A 17,488-nucleotide genomic window follows, 5' to 3' on the forward strand; every position below is an offset into this window, starting at 1 on the left:
GAATGAAGGGACCAAGTGTAATGTTGCCAAGTTTTTAAGGAAGGATATACTTACATTGGAGGCTGTTCAGAGAAGGTTCACTAGATTGATTCTGGAGATGAGGGGGTTGACTTATGCAGATAAGTTGAGTAGGTAGGGCCTATACTCATTGGAGTTCAGAGGAATGAGAGGTGATCTTATCAAAACATATAAGATAATGAGGGGGCTAGACAAGGTGGATGTAGAGAAGATAGTTCCATTCATTGGAGAAACTAAAACTAGGGGACATCATCTCAGATTAAGGGGCCGCCCATTTAAAACTGAGATGAGGAGAAATTTCTTCTCTCAGAGGGTTGTAAATCTATGGAATTTTCTGCCCCAGAGAGCTGTGGAGGCTGGCTTATTGAATATATTTAAGGCGAAGATAAACAGATATTTGAGTGATAAGGGAATAAACGGTTATGGGGAGCGGAATCCATGATCGGATCAGCCATGATCTTATTAAATGGCGGAGCAGGCTCGAGGGGCCAAGTGGCCTACTCGTGCTCCTATTTCTTATGTTCTTATGTTCTTATATGGGGGTCATGCAAATCCAAAATGTCTTGGAAATGGGCTAAATTGGGCTAACTAGCTTTAAAACATTTAGGGGGCAATAGATGCAGTAAATACCTGCCAGGCCAGGGAGAGAAACATACAGATTAGTTATGTAAGGTCTCTGAAAAGCAGTAGAGACAACAGGAAGAAAACGGCTTTGTAAAAAAGTTGCCTATTCTGCATTGTGGATAGAGAGTGTTATGGGACTCATTCAGAAATATCAACTTAAAGATGAGATAACAAAAATAAACACGTTCCTAATGTTACTGTAAACTAAAGAACCACCAGTGTAGAATCTAGCAAGAAAAACTTTTGTGCTATAATAAATTGGATCTTGAATGCTTGTAAGCAAATTGCTAAACGGATGACAAAATGAAAGAGACCAAAAAAATCAGCTATTAGTCTTTTGGAGCAATTCCAAACATAAAAGCGTGCCAGTGAGATAGCAAATTGCAGAATTAAAACATCTTTATTGTGAATTCATTAAAGCTGCATGTGCATCTGCCCATCGTGGGATACATTTTAATTCTTTGTGTTCCAAGACCGTACTGTATAACCAGGCATGTCCTCCAGTTGTGTGCAGCTAATAGCTTGTTTGCTGCTGCAGTGGTTAAAGGAATTAAACTGAGATGCACAAAAAAGATGATATAATTCAGAGGATTGGGCTATATTGCCAAAGTTGATAAGTGGCTGCCTCTCACTGGATTCATTGTCCCTTTGAGAATAAACATCCTGGAAACCAAGCACAGATGTGTGCTCACGTGCTCATCAGCACTGACTAATTCCCTCAAGTTGAAAACCTTTTTCAAAGTTTAACCAAGCCTAGTACATGGTTTTACATTGCTAGACACAAAAGGGTAGATTTTGATTTTATGTGATAGTGTAAAACAAGAATCAGCAACCCGCTTTTACATCTCTCCCAATGTTCATTTTCATTGACTTCAATTTCCATTGGAAAAGAAAATTGGACGTGGTGTGAAACAGGTTGTCAATTCATTATGAACCTGTTTTGCACTATTGACGTAGAACAATTTCACTCCCAATAAGCCTTTTTTTAGAAACAGTAAAGGGCACCATAAAGCAGAAACAAGTTATGTAATAATTAAATCTCTGAGATTGGCTTATAGCCATGAACATACTTTTAGCCAGATTGATATTTAATACGCAGGGCAATCATTGAGTATAACAATAAGATTTACAGCTGGCTCATTTTCTGGTTGATACCTTTTGCTCTTAGTTTTCCTATTTTGATTATTTCTTCCACCCATGCTCCTTCCACTTTTACATTTGATTTGTATCTTCCACTGGACCCATCAAGCCTTTTTCTATTGGGCTCACTCCAGTTACTATGGTTAAATCATTTGGTTTCTGGCCCTGCAGAGGTCTCCTGCGTAACTATGGCAGAATTTCAGGGCCACTGTCTTTTACTATCTTTGCCCTATTTTGTTATTAGATATTGAAGGTCCTCCCAATTCTGTTGTGCTTTCCCACTGCCAACACTCACTGACCAATTTCTTTCACTTGATAGGGCCATTGATACCTAGGAATCTTTGCAACCTGCTTCACGCTTTACATGAATCATTATACGTAAGAAAAGACCATCAGGCCTTTCAACTCTGCCCCATCCAATCAGTGGTGACCCTAGCAACATTGCTGGAACTTTCAACATCAACGGGGGCATAAAATTGGTGTTCTTAGATTGGATGCCCGTTATACATTACACCTGATTTCCCTTTTCATTGACTTCTCAATGCCATGTCAGTTGTGGCTCAGTGATAGCACTCTCCTCTGAGTCAGAAGATTGTGGGTTCAAGTCCTACTCCAGACAATTGAGCACAAAATCTAGGTTGACACTTCAGAGGTACCGTCTTTCAGCTGAGACGTTAAACCGAGGTTCCGTCTGCCCTGTCAGGTGGGCGTAAAAGACTCCAAGGCACTATTTGAAGCAGGGGAATGCTCCCAGTGTCCTCGCCAACATTTATCTCTCAGCCAACACTTAAAACAGTTAATCTGGTTATTTATTTAATTGCTGTTTGTGGGAGCTTGCTGTGCGCAAATTGGCTGCCGTGTTTCCTACAATACAACAGTGATTACATATCAAAAGTACTTCATTCTGTAAAGCATTATGGGATGTCCAGAGATCATGAAAGGTGCTTTAGAAATGTAAGTCTTTCTTTCAGCTATTTTTGCCAGTTTGTCCATTTGCTGCCACATTAGAACAGAATCCTGACACAGAGCTGTGTTATTGCTGCATGCTGTGATTTGATTCCAGTGATTGTGGCAAATAAACAGCTGAAAATACATTCACCTAATGAACAAGATGGATGTCCCTTTTCTGTATTTTGTTTTTCAAATACACAAATTAAATATATGACCCTTGAACTTCCACACCATGAGGATAATTTTAACCTAATCCACCCAGTGGGAAAGTGACGGGATCAGATTGACCACCATTTTTACACCCCACCTGACTTTACTTTCCTTTACAGTCAGTGGACATAAAAAAGCCGGTGGCTCTAATCCAGTCAATTCCTGCCAGGTGTTAGGTTAAAATTACCCTCCATTTTTGGCATGGACTTAGTGCATTCCTGGTTGGGCAGGAATATGGCAGATAACGTTTGCACTGGTTTTCCAATCTTTTCAAGCCTGATTGATAAATTCCAATGGAGGAGGGCTGGCACTTTGTCCCTCTACCCTCCCACCTGTCGTGACATCACACTTGGAGGCAGGACTGGAGGAAAGCCAGGTTCCCCGGAAATTCTGCCAGCTCTGCCCAGTGTGCACCAAGCAGCAAGTACACCTGCACGAATTAGGCCAACTTGTCCTACAGGTGCCCTGAATGGGCCCCACAATGCCATAACCAAATGGCCTGGCAATTCAAGAGACATTGATTATGACTTGCGAGCGGCACAACAACAAAGGAGCTCGGGATGAGGCAAAATAATTCAGGGCAGCAGTTACACCAGACCATTCTTGACAGATCACAAGTTCTGGGTTCCGGGCGCAGAAAAAAACAAAACTTGCGTGGCCCTTATGGGTGTATGTACACCTCATATGCCCCCGTAGGGGCCGCAAATTACGGCCCATTGTATCTCATTATTGCCGGGGTGATATTATCTTTGATAAATGAGTTCTGATTATCCAGTCCACATCATTTAATGTTTTCATGTGATTTTCTCACAAGTTTAATAATTACAAAAGTGTAAAATAACACCTTCCTTCTGACCATTTTTAAATTGTGCATTTCCCTCTTACAAACTGGAAAGAAGCAGCTGATTCGAGTTGTATCAGGCTGTACTACCTAGCTTCCTTCATATTTATTCATTTGTTAAAAGAAATCTCTGCATCCAGAGTGTCAAAAATTATCAAAACAATCATTTTTATTACTTGTATGATGAATGTATTAACCAATGCAGCTCCCTGTAATACAACAATCATTGTTTTATTAGTGAAATATTATCACAGATAATTCAGCTTTCCTTCTTTTGAACTCTAATTTTCCCTACCAGGTATGTTTCACATGCATCAGAGGATAACCAGAGAGGAACAGCTGAGCCTAACCAATCTGGACTGCAGTATCTTCCTCAGTATTTCTCTCTCCCTTCCCCCCACAAGCCAGGCGCATAAACTGGCAGTGGAATATTCATGGCTGCATCGGCAAAGAGTGGGATCAATGTAACTTTAAAATGATAACAAAATATAATTAACAAAGCCATCAATATGGTAGAATAGTGAGAGAGACATTTATAATTAGCAAGAGTGACACAGATTGCAAACCCATTGAAACATGGAGCTGTGCTCATTTAAAAAAATGACAGGTGTCATAATAGGTCATGTTTTTAAACATAAATGAGAGGTGAATGGCACTTGGAAGGTCTGTAATTAATCCAACTGACATGGCATTAATGGGATACTAAGCAGACCCTACTCTCGCAGTATTAATAAAATTGTCTGTTTCATTCTACGAAGAGCACAGAGGCCAAAAGGAAAATGTTGGGCCTTCCAAACCTACTGAAACTAACAGTATATGAAATATATAAGCATCAAATAAAAATTCTTTAGGGATACCATTGTAGTCCAGAAATGTGCCAGTTAACACTCTCGGTGGTGGCCCACTTGTTTATAAGTGCAGTAGAGGCACTCACCCCATGGGGGGAGCTTGAGGCCCCTATTGGGTTGGGGAGGAGTAAAGCTTTTAATAATTCCCCACAGGGAAACTAGAGCCTGTGTCCTGAGGTAAACAATCCCCTCTGGTGTTGATTACCTCAGCTCGTTAACATGTTTTGAGTCCTTCAGAAAGCTTAGTGTGGAACCCATGCCTGCTCCCAGCGGGCATGAGAGCCGCTGGGCCTTAGAGGCACAGACTGGGTGTAATTCCTGGGTAGCCTGAGAACAGCCTCAGGCACAGCCCTTAACTGCTGCTAGGATGTAGGGGGGAAACGGAAGAGTCGCCTGCACCTCCCATCCTGAATCAAGATTTCACACATTAGGCTAATGGGGCAGAGTTTCACCCTAAATTCTGTCCCCTACCCCACAGTTGAAACACATTTCCAAACTCCTACAACCCAGGAGTTCTGGGACCAAAGTTCCTTTATTTATAAAATCCGTATTAAAATAAAGCCTTCTAGCTAAACCATTAGCTTACATTAACAGTTACTAAAAAGATACATTGCATTGTGTTACTGCATACTGATAAATATTGTTATGAACATTTATTTCTCTTTTTGCTTAGATTGTAAGTGTCGGAAAACATGTCAGAGGTTACCACTACGTCCTAGCCAACTTGGTGAGCACTGGATTATTACCTAACTATTCACCAGCAGCATCATCTAGGTTCACTTTAAACTTCAGGGTCCTAAAGTTTGGTTTAGGATTTCCCTGTTTAGTGGTTTGGACAGTAGATCACAGTCTATTCATTACTGGAGTGAATGGAGGGAGAATTCCATCGAGTTCATGACATGACTTTAACGTGAATAAACTATTTATTGTACAATTTAATCTGAGTAAGTGCAAGGTAAGGGCCCTGAATTTGCCGTTGGGATGATGGCAAACTGTCAGCTTTGAAACAGACGGTAACTTCGGGATTTGACACATGCCCCCTGCCCCCACAGAGCCGGCAATCTGTGTAATCAGCCAAATCATTGAAACTGACGAAAACTTTGGTTCTACCGCAGTAAGTACGCAGTTAAATTCCCCACTAAAAGTTAGACCCAAAGGGATTAGGTGTAACTGGGGTTTTGACAGCGTTATTACTGCTAAACAAATGTTAAGGACCTGGAAAACTATTTTAATATGTCCATTTTAACTTTTTTAAAGTTTGTCCATCTTTATTCCAGATTTGCCTTTTCCCCATGTGAGAGCCCCAATCTTTGTTTTGCTCTTTAACATTTTTAGAAAGTTAGAATTTTAAGAGATTGCTCACTATCCTTTTTCGCTGTCTATGAGAATTCTGTGTTTTGATTGGCTGCTTACACAGCCTGTTGACATCACAGCAGTTCACACAAGGGAATCCCCACTAACTTCCGTTGATTTGAATCGATGGCCAGAAAACCCTAGGTTGTCGACACAGGGGTCACGGGATCCTTGTGTGAAGCGTACTTCAGGGTCAGCAGCGAACACCTTCGCTTCACTGCTGACTGGAAAATCCAGGCCATTAAATTTTGGGAGGTAAAACAAGGAAAGAGAAGATGCACTCAATAGAAAAACACAGAAGGTGTAGATGAACAAAGCGACTTAAGGTTCAAATACAAAATTCCCTGAAAGTGTGAGTGCAGCTAGATAAAGCCATAAAAATGGCAACAGCTTTTTGGATTTTTAAATAGTGGTATTGGGTACAAGAGTAAAGAAGTAATGATAGATTTGTACAAAACATTGGTTCGGCCACATTTACAAAACTCTGTGTAGTTTTGGGTGCCCAATATAGAAAGGACAGGAAAGCCAAAGAGAATGTCCATTCACCACGACGATGCCAGGATGGGAGACTATAATTATGAGAAGTAACTTAAGATACTTGGACGATTTCCTTTGGAGCAGAGAAAGTTAAGATGATATTTAACAGAGGTTTTTAAAATTATGAAAGTTAATAAGGAAATATTGTTTCCTCTCGTTGATGAGGAGTTATCAATTTAACATTGTCACTAAGAGTAATGAGAGTGGTTAGGAGAAATTTATTTACAGAGGATATAGAAACATGGAATGTGTTGCCACAGAAAATGGTTTTAGCGGAGACCATTGCATCTTTTAAGAACAATTTGTTAAATGTTTAAAGAGGAATTTGCAGGAATATGGAGAGAATGGGGAAGTGAGATTAGTTTTGGATTGCTCAAGCAAAGAGTCAGCACAGACACAATAGGCCAAATGGCCTCCTTCTTTGCTGAAACACCTATGGTTCTATTACTTTATTTACATGCTTAATTTAAAGATTTCCCTGATTGCTCAGTGAGTTTATACAGTGCTTACGTGAGCCATTCAGACATAGAGATCATGGGTTCGATCCTTTTCCAAATGTTGATTTAGCTGATTTCAGCCAGAACAGTAGTAGGGTGCCTATTGTTGCCCTCAGCACCCATGCATTAGGGAGGGGAAAGGGTCCAGAGTTCCCATTCCCAATTGCTATCGAGTGAATCCCTGCTATAAGTGTGCTTGCAGGCCAATGACAGGATCGTATCATAAGGCTGTGAGAGTTACTTTGGTGGGCAAAATTGAAAACGTTTGAATGTTTCTGCATTGTGTGATGGAAAAGAATCAATATTGCAGGTCTTCAAAATCATTGAAAAATTTAGCACAACAATGGCTAATATAGAGGCTGGTCTGACTGGGGCTTATGATCTGAATTTTATTATTCCAGCATGACCAGGTGAATGATGGATACATTTTATTGAAATTCATAGACTAATGGTGTTCTATTCAATCCATGGAACTGATGGGGAGAAATGAATCAGACCATAACTGCCTGGTGACCCCTACTGTGATTGCAGGGATTCAAGGATATACCACTGGATAGATTTATGCATGGAGGAGCGAATGTAACAGGATTCCAAATAGTGGATTACAGCAGACCCGTTGTTACTAAGTTCATGCAGCGCTGGAAGAAGCTGGATCAGAGAGAGTTTCCTGGAACAGACAATGCTCAATTGAAGGTACAGTTATGACAATATATAAGACAGCAATGAGTGTACACACTTATTAGCTGTTACTATCAGTGGATTGATATCGAGCATGTTCATATTACATTGCTCTAGCAGGCATTAACTTGTTTATTTTAAATGGATTAGAGACTCCACTAAAATAGTGAACAGAGGAATGTCATAGGCATACATTAAATATTCATCCCCTATTATTGACAACAGTAATTTCTAGGCAGTATTGTTTTTATAAATTGTTCAGCAGACTTTTGAGTTTCAACTTCTTCTGTTGAAAAACGATTAAAATCGATGAAAAGTATAAAATACAGCAACTGCTCCCTAAACTACACTTTCAACAGCCTGTGAAATCTATTACATTGAAGAATGTTAGAAAGAAGCCTTTTTATAGTTTTCTTCTTAATCAGACAATTTATGTTCCGCCAATCCTCATTGAGTGGTAGTGTTATAGTGTGATGTCCCCATATCAAGCAATTATTGTCATTTAACCCTTTGCTTTCCAAAATAGCTGTGAAGTTGATTGAATATCATCACATATTTAGGTGGGTAATTGTAGTCAGGAACAGTTTCGAGGTAGTGGTAGAAAAGGGAGCACAGGGTGTTCAGTGCAGAACTTACCATCGAGAGAATAAGTTCACGATGGAACAGATTGTACTTGATCTGTGGAAAGACCCAGCATGATGGCACAGATGACTTATTCTTATCTTGTCATTTCTTGTGTTTTGTAGTAATCCTGTGCAAAGATACTTCTCCAGAAACAGTGATAGTATTCCTCTACACGTACAGGTAGAGTTATATAGGGAGGAAACACAGCATTTTTTCCCCATTTAAAAAAAAGGCTTCAACACAGATGGATTGCAGCTACTTAATTAGTGATGTCGAGTCCCGTCTCATTAATAAGTCTTGACATGTGAACAGTTCTTGGGGGGGATGGGGTGGGATTGCAGTGGATTGATGCAATGTCCTTTCTGGGTTCTGCTTTAAAATCCAGCTTGGACTGATGAGATGAGAGTCTCTTTTGTCTGTAAAGACTTGACAAATAAGTTTGGGAATCACGTACCGAATGAATGGAGATCCACAAAGCAAACTCATCCTATGTGTGAAATCAATGGAATGTTAATCGAATGGGTTTTATAATGGTGCATAAAGAGGAACATAAAATTCCTGGGGGCCTAAATTACCCATCGCCCGAAATAAGTTGCACCTACCGTCTTCGAAGTGTTCTGACCGCCACAATGCATGGGGCGACCAAACCGGATAAATTCAGCACTTCGTCCTTTTTTTGGAGTGGGCAGAAGTGGCACCATCATCGGGGCAGGGAGGAGCGTCCGTCACAAGCAGGGCGGAAGTAGGGACAGATCGGGGCGGAGTGACCGACGCAGCAAGGCATCAGCGCCGCGCTGATGACGTCATCACGATGCCGCGTCACAATGTCCCTCCCATCAGTTAAAGGGGAGGGCTGCTGTGAATTCTGTAGCCACTTTAGTGGTAAACGCTGGGCTACCAAGAGGGGGTGCCAGGCTGCCTGTTGGCGACCCAGCCAAACCCGCGGCCATAATTGTCGGCCCGACCTGGCAGTCGGCCAACAAAAAAAAATAACATGGCATCGCCAGCAGCGCCACCTTCCCTTTAAGGGTGGCCGTGCTGCCAGGCCACAGAAAGTGTACCAACAGCAAAATCTGTAGGGGCACCGACCGGCGGCGGGACCACTCCCGCGGGGCAATTCCGGAAAAGGGGCAATTTCGGGAAGGGGTCTCTGCCAGTCGGTAAGCGGTCAGCACGTGCATGCCGCATCAGGAAAACTGGCAGAGTGATCCCCTACCCCACTCCGAAACTGAGTAAGGCCAATTTCAAAAATGGCTGCCCCTCCACGGAGACTCGGTGGCCATTCCACACTGACCTGTGGCCGCCGCTTTCAGACGGCCAGAGGCCTTACAGAAAGAAGCAATTTCGGCCCCTTGTTTTGTTGTTCATATCCTGGTTAATTGCAACACTAACACATACAGAAAAATGTTGTGTCTTTTGATAAAACAATCTTTACATAAATTGAATCTCAAAATAGAACTGAGCAAAGGAATGTTCAAATACTTGGCAACAACAAACATCGCCAAGCAGGGACCCCAGTTATTTTGCCGCCTTCTGTTCTACACCAGCTTACTGCTCGAGTGGTGAAGATAAAAATCTATCACATTGTTTCACATGGCAAGACGCTGAAATGTTGTAAGGCTTACCTGTGGCTGAGTGCATGAATGAATGAGTAAATAGGGAGTTAGCAATAAAAAGCAAACGGTACTAGTATTGAGCTTGGGCGGGGGGAGGGGACGGGGGGACATTCAATTTTACTCTCCCTTACTCTCTCTATTAGTTCCTCTCTTGGGGGGAGAGAAAGAGAATGTGGATCGGGGAAAGATGGAATTTGAAAAATGAGGGCTATGGGGATTAGTGGTGACATAATTGGGTTGGGGATGTGCATGGAAACCAGCATTTCCCACAGAACCCAGAGTGGCAACAAGGTGGCGAGTGGGAGCGGCACTGAGAATGGCGCATCCAGTAAAGGGGTGAGTAAAACCTGAGGACATTAGTGTGGGTAAATAGAGAAAGATTATTTCCATTGGTGGTGCAATGGGGAATGGAAAAACAAGAAACAAGAGGGAAAGGATGAGGAAAGTTATTGAACTGAGGGCTATTAGACTGTGGGATACTTCACGACATGTGGCTGTTGAGGTAGAGACTAAGGGGGTGAAATTGCCCCGCACTCTGCTGGGGCACATCAATTGATTTAAGTGAAAACTTAGCGCCGGCCGAGATGGGCGGGAGGAAGTTTGTAAATTCGGCACTTTCTTTCCCAAATCGGAGAGCTGCAATGTTGGAGCGCTAAATGGCCTCCGCATGGCGGTAGTGGGGCGCGAGAGGGGCACTGATGACGTCAGCATGATGTGGACGTACTGACGTGGCACAACGTCCCTCCCCTTCTCTTAAAGGATAGGGCCACCGCGAACCCTGCAGCTGCATCCGTGGCGCCCACTGAGGGGGTGCCGGGCCACTGTTGTCGTGCCAACTGCGAAGACAGCCGACAAAAAAAGAGATCATACCCACGGTGCAAGGCCCTCCCCTTTAAGGGCGGACGAGGCGCCCCAGCCACCACAGCTTTGCAACTAGGGCATTAAGGGTATAAAAGGGTCGGCGCGGGACGATAAGAGGTCGCACGCACGGCGATGACATCATTGGCGTGTGTGCCACTGCCCGGGGCGAAAACTTCAGGGCGCGGCCGTTTTCACCACCACAAATCCGGGGGCAATTCCCGGCCAGTCGCTTCTGCTGCCTGTCCCCAGATGAAAAGACATTATCACCTCTGGGTGGCGCTAACGGCCCTTTCGAAGAGGGGCAATTTCGGCGCCTAAAACTTCAATTCAAAGAGAATGGAATATACATTTGAAAAGGAACACAGGTTGGACCTCCCTTACCTGGGACTCCCTTATAGAAACATAGAAACATAGAAAGTAGGTGCAGGAGTAGGCCATTCGGCCCTTCGAGCCTGCACCACCATTCAATAAGATCATGTAACTTCAGTACACCATTCCTGCTTTCTCTCCATACCCCTTGATCCCTTTAGCCATAAGGGCCACATCTAACTCCCTTTTGCATATATCAAACGAACTGGCCTCAACAACTCTCTGTGGTAGAGAATTCCACAGGTTCACAATTCTCTAAGTGAAGAAGTTTCTCCTCATCTCGGTCCTAAATGGCTTACCCCTTATCCTTAGACTGTGTCCCCTGGTTCTGGACATCCCTAACATTGGGAACATTCTTCCTGCATCTAACCTGTCCAATCCCGTCAGTATTTTATATGTTTCTATGAGATCCCCTCTCATTCTTCTAAATTCCAGTGAATTTACCCTAGTCGATCAAGTCTTTCTTCATGTGTCAGTCCTGCCATCCCGGGAATCAGTCTGGTGAACCTTCGCTGCATTCCCTCAATAGCAAGAATGTCCTTCATCAGATTAGGAAACCAAAACTGTACACAATATTCAAGGTGTGGCCTCACCACGACCCTGTACAACTGCAGTAAAACGTCACTGCTCCTATACTCAAATCCTCTCGCTATGAAGGCCAACATACCATTTGTCTGCTGTACCTGCGTGCCAACTTTCAATGACTGATGTACCATGACACCCAGGTCTCATTGCACCTCCCCTTTTCCTAATCTGTCGCCATTTAGATAATATTCTGCCTCCGTGTTTTTGCCCCTAAAGTGGATAACCTCACATTTATCTACATTATACTGCATCTGCCATGCATTTGCCCACTCACCTAACCTGTCCAAGTCACCCTGCAGCCTCTTAGCATCCTCCTCACAGCTCACACTGCCACCCAGCTTAGTATCATCTGCAAACTTGGAGATATTACATTCAATTCCTTCGTCCAAATCATTAATGTATATTGTAAATAGCTGGGGTCCCAGCACTGAGCCCTGCGACACCCCAGTAGTCACTGCCTGCCATTCTGAAAAGGACCCGTTTATCCCGACTCTCTGTTTCCTGTCTGCCAACCAGTTCTCAATCCACGTCAATACATTACCCCCAATACCATGTGCTTTAATTTTGCACACCAATCTCTTGTATGGGACCTTGTCAAAAGCCTTTTGAAAGTCCAAATACACCACATCCACTGGCTCTCCCTTGTCCACTCTACTAGTTACATCCTCAAAAAATTCTAGAAGATTTGTCAAGCATTCATAAATCCATGCTGACTTGGACCGATCCTGTCACTGCTTTCCAAATGCGCTGCTCTTACGTCTTTCATAATTGATTCCAACATTTTCCCCACTACCGATGTTAGGCTAACTGGTCTATAATTCCCTGTATTCCCCCTCCCTTTTTTAAAAAGTGGGGTTACATTAGCTACCGTGCAATTCATAGGAACTGATCCAGAGTCTATAGAATGTTGGAAAATGAACACCAATGCATCCACTATTTCTAGGGCCACTTCCTTATGTACTCTGGGATGCAGACTATCAGGCCCTGCGGATTTATAGGCCTTCAATCCTGTCAATTTCCCTAATAAGGATTTCCTTCAGTTCCTCCTTCTCGCTAGACCCTTGGTCCCCTAGTATTTCGGAAAGGTTATTTGTGTTTTCATTAGTGAAGACAGAACCAAAGTATTTGTTCAATTGGTCTGCCATTTCTTTGTTCTCCATTATAAATTCACCTGATTCTGACTGCAAGGGACCTACATTTGTCTTCACTAATCATTTTCTCTTCACATACCTATAGAAGCTTTTGCAGTTGTTTTTATGTTCCCTGCAAGCTTACTCTCATACTCTGTTTTCCCCCTCTTAATTAAACCTTTGTCCTCCTCTGCTGAATTCTAAATTTCTCCCAGTCCTCAGGTTTCTTGCTTTTTCTGGCCAATTTATATACCTCTTCCTTGGATTTAACACTATCCCTAATTTCCCTTGATCGCCACAATTGAGCCATCTTCCCCATTTTATTTTTACACCAGACAGGGATATACAATTGTTGAAGTTCATCCATGTGATCTTTAAGTGTCTGCCATTGCCTATCCACCATCAACCCTTTAAGTATCATTCGCCAGTCTATCCTAGCCAATTCACATCTCATACCATCGAAGTTATCTTTCTTTACGTTCAGGACCCTAGTTTCTGAATTAACTGTGTCACTCTCCATCTTAATGAAGAATTCTACCATATTATGGGCACTCTTCCCCAAGGGGCCTCGCACAACAAGATTGCCAATTAATCCTCTCTCATTACACAAGACCCACGATGGCCTGCTTTCTAGTTGGTCCCTCGACATATTGGTCTAGAAAACCATCCCTTATATACTCCAGGAAATCCTCCTCCACTGTATTGCTACCAGTTTGGTTAGCCTAATCTATATGTAGATTAAAGTCACCCATGATAATTGCTGTACCTCTATTGCACGCATCCCTAATTTTTTTTTTGATGCTATTCCCAACCTCACTATCACTGTTTGGTGGTCTGTACACAACTCCCACTAGCATTTTAACATAGAAACATAGAAAATAGGTGCAGGAGCAGGCCATTCGGCCCTTCGAGCCTGCACCGCCATTCAATATGATCATAGCTGATCATTCAACCTCAGTACCCCACCTTAGCCTTCTCTCCATATCACCTGATCCCTTTAGCCTTAAGGGCTATATCTAACTCCCTTTTTTAATATGTCCAACGAACTGGACTCAACATCTTTCTGTGACAGAGAATTCCACAGGTTCACAACTCTCTGGGTGAAAAAGTTACTCCTCATCTCGGTCCTATATGGTGTCCCCTGGTTCTGGACTTCCCCAACATCGGAAACATTCTTCCTGCATCTAATCTGTCCAGTCCCGTCAGAATTTTATACATTTCTATGAGATCCCCTCTCATTTTTCTAAACTCCAGCGAGTATAAGCCTAGCCAATCCAGTCTTTCCTTATATGCCCATCCTGCCATCCCGGAAATCAGTCTAATGCCCTTTGGTGTTCCGCAGCTCGACCCATACAGATTCCACATTATCCAAGCTAATGTCCTTCCTTACTATTGCATTAATCTCCTCTTTAACCAGCAACGCTACCCCACCTCCTTTTCCTTTCTATCTTCCTTCTTGAATATTGAATACCCCTGGATGTTGAGTTCCCAGACTTGGTCACCCTGGAACCATGTCTCCGTAATCCCTCTTACATCATATCCATTAACAGCTATCTGCGCAGTTAATTCATCCACCTTATTATGAATGCTCCTTGCATTGAAACACAGAGTCTTCAGGCTTGTTTTTTTAACACTCTTTGTCCTTTTAGAATTATGATGTAATGTGGCCCTTTTTGATTTTTGCCTTTGATTTCTCTGCTCTCCACCTTTCCTTATCTCCTTTCTACCTTTTGCTTCTGCCCGTATTTTACTTCCATCTGTCTCCCTGCATAGATTCCCATCCCCCTGCCACATTAGTTTAAACCCTCCCCAACAGCACTAGCAAACACTCCCCCCCAAGACATTGGTTCCGGTACTGCCCAGGTGCAGACCGTCCGGTTTGTACTGGTCCCACCTCCCCCAGAACCGGTTCCAATGTCCCAGGAATTTCAATCCCTCCCTCTTGCACCATTCCTCAAGCCACATATTCATCTGAACTACCCTGCTATTTCCACTTTGACTAGCACGTGGCACTGGTAGCAATCCTGAGATTACTAGCTTTGAGGTCCTACTTTTTAATTTAACTCCTAGCTCCCTAAATTCAGCTTGTAGGATCTCATCCCGTTTTTTACCTATATCGTTGGTACCTTTATGCACCATGACAACTGGCTGTTCACCCTTCCCCTCCAAAATACCTTGCAGCTGCTCTGAGACATCCTTGACCCTTGCACCAGGGAGGCAACATACCATCCTGGAGTCTCGATTGCGGCCACAGAAACGCCTATCTATTCCCCTTACAATAGAATCTCCTACCACTATAGCTCTCCCACTCTTTTTCCTGCGCTCCTGTGCAGCAGATCCATTCATGGTGCCATGAACTTGGCTGCTGCTGCCTTCCCCTGATGAGTCATTTCCCTCAACAGTACCCAAAACGGTGTATCTGTGGTGAAGGGAGATGACTGCAGGGGACACCCCTGCACTACCTTCCTTCCACTGCTCTGCCTAATGGTCACCCATTCCCTATCTGCCCGAGTAACCTTTACCTGCGTTGTGACCAACTCACTAAACGTGCTATTCACGACATCCTCAGCATCGCGGATTATCCGGCACCACGCCTCTTCCGGCATGATTCTGGTGGCTGGGGGCACATGTGCAGAACACGGCCAACCTCCACCCCGACTTTGGGGCCCACCGACACTCGCCGACACCAGACACCTGCTGGGGCCCCGCCGACACCAGACACCCGCTAGGGCCCCGCCGACACCAGACACCTGCTGGGGCCCCGCCGACACCAGACACCTGCTGGGGCCCCGCCGACACCAGACACCCGCTAGGGCCCCGCCGACACCAGACACCTGCTGGGGCCCCGCCGACACCAGACACCCGCTAGGGCCCCGCCGACACCAGACACCTGCTGGGGCCCCGCCGACACCAGACACCTGCTGGGGCCCCGCCGACACCAGACACCTGCTGGGGCCCCGCCGACACCAGACACCCGCTAGGGCCCCGCCGACACCAGACACCTGCTGGGGCCCTGCCGACACCAGACACCCGCTAGGGCCCTGCCGACACCAGACACCCGCTAGGGCCCCGCCGACACCAGACACCTGCTGGGGCCCCGCCGACACCAGACACCTGCTGGGGCCCCGCCGACACCAGACATCCGCTAGGGCCCCGCCGACACCAGACACCTGCTGGGGCCCCGCCGACACTCTAGGGCCCCGCCGACACCAGACACCCGCTAGGGCCCCGCCGACACCAGACACCTGCTGGGGCCCCGCCGACACTCTAGGGCCCCGCCGACACCAGACACCCGCTAGGGCCCCGCCGACACCAGACACCTGCTGGGGCCCCGCCGACACCAGACACCTGCTGGGGCCCCGCCGACACCAGACACCCGCTAGGGCCCCGCCGACACCAGACACCTGCTGGGGCCCCGCCGACACTCTAGGGCCCCGCCGACACCAGACACCCGCTAGGGCCCCGCCGACACCAGATACCTGCTGGGGCCCCGCCGACACCAGACACCCGCTAGGGCCCCGCCGACACCAGACACCCGCTGGGGCCCCGCCGACACCAGACACCTGCTGGGGCCCCGCCGACACCAGACACCCGCTAGGGCCCTGCCGACACCAGACACCCGCTAGGGCCCCGCCGACACCAGACACCTGCTGGGGCCCCGCCGACACCAGACACCCGCTAGGGCCCCGCCGACACCAGACACCCGCTGGGGCCCCGCCGACACCAGACACCCGCTAGGGCCCCGCCGACACCAGACACCCGCTGGGGCCCCGCCGACACCAGACACCCGCTGGGGCCCCGCCGACACCAGACACCCGCTAGGGCCCCGCCGACACCAGACACCCGCTAGGGCCCCGCCGACACCAGACACCTGCTGGGGCCCCGCCGACACCAGACACCCGCTAGGGCCCTGCCGACACCAGACACCTGCTGGGGCCCCGCCGACACCAGACACCTGCTGGGGCTGCACCCACCGAGAGCCCGCCGACACTCAGCCCGCTGGGGCACCAACCTCCTCCACCCCTCCCCGACCTCGGGCCGCCTCACTTTATCCAACAAAATACTTTATTTGGCACAGGCCAGTTCCCGAGGGTGCCGGATAAGGGAGGTTCAACCTGTATTATAAAAATATCCTTGGTGGGGGTGAATGGGGTTACAGGAGAGATTCGGGCCTGTTTAAAGTGGCATCAGCTGGAGAGCCTGAGTGCAGTGGGATTCTGGCCATGGTTTCAGGGTGAATATCAGCGGGTTATAGGATTATTACTCGTTGCAGGAATGATATTGGGGCATTACACCTCAGTTCCTCAGGGCAGTGACTTAGGCCCAACCATCTTTATCTGCTCAATCAATGACCTTCCCTCCATCATAATGTCAGAAGTGGGGATGTTCGCTGATGATTGAAGTGTTATGTTCCATTCGCAACTCCTCAGATAATGAAGCCGTCCATGCCTGCATGCAGCAAGACCTGGACGACATTCAGGCTTGGGCTGATAAGTAGCAAGTAACATTCGTGTCACACAAGTGCCACGCAATGACTATCTCCAATAAGTAAGAGTCTAACCACCACCCCTTGATATTCCATGGCACTACCATCACCGAATCCCCC

The 17,488-nt window shown here is 45.9% G+C and overlaps 1 protein-coding gene across 5 annotated transcripts in view; it reads left to right on the forward strand.

Moving 5' to 3' along the window:
- The window catches only part of LOC139274818 (glutamate receptor 4), a 255,245-nt gene that overhangs the window by 67,867 nt on the left and 169,890 nt on the right, over positions 1–17,488 (forward strand). For all 5 annotated transcript variants that reach the window (XM_070891511.1, XM_070891512.1, XM_070891513.1 and 2 more), the window contains exons 5-6: positions 5,306–5,359; positions 7,551–7,712. In XM_070891511.1, coding sequence (XP_070747612.1) covers positions 5,306–5,359; positions 7,551–7,712 — 216 coding nt within the window. The remainder of the gene's footprint in view (positions 1–5,305; positions 5,360–7,550; positions 7,713–17,488) is intronic.

The sequence above is a fragment of the Pristiophorus japonicus genome, chromosome 10 (assembly GCF_044704955.1).
Source record: "Pristiophorus japonicus isolate sPriJap1 chromosome 10, sPriJap1.hap1, whole genome shotgun sequence".
Classification (NCBI taxonomy): domain Eukaryota; kingdom Metazoa; phylum Chordata; class Chondrichthyes; family Pristiophoridae; genus Pristiophorus; species Pristiophorus japonicus.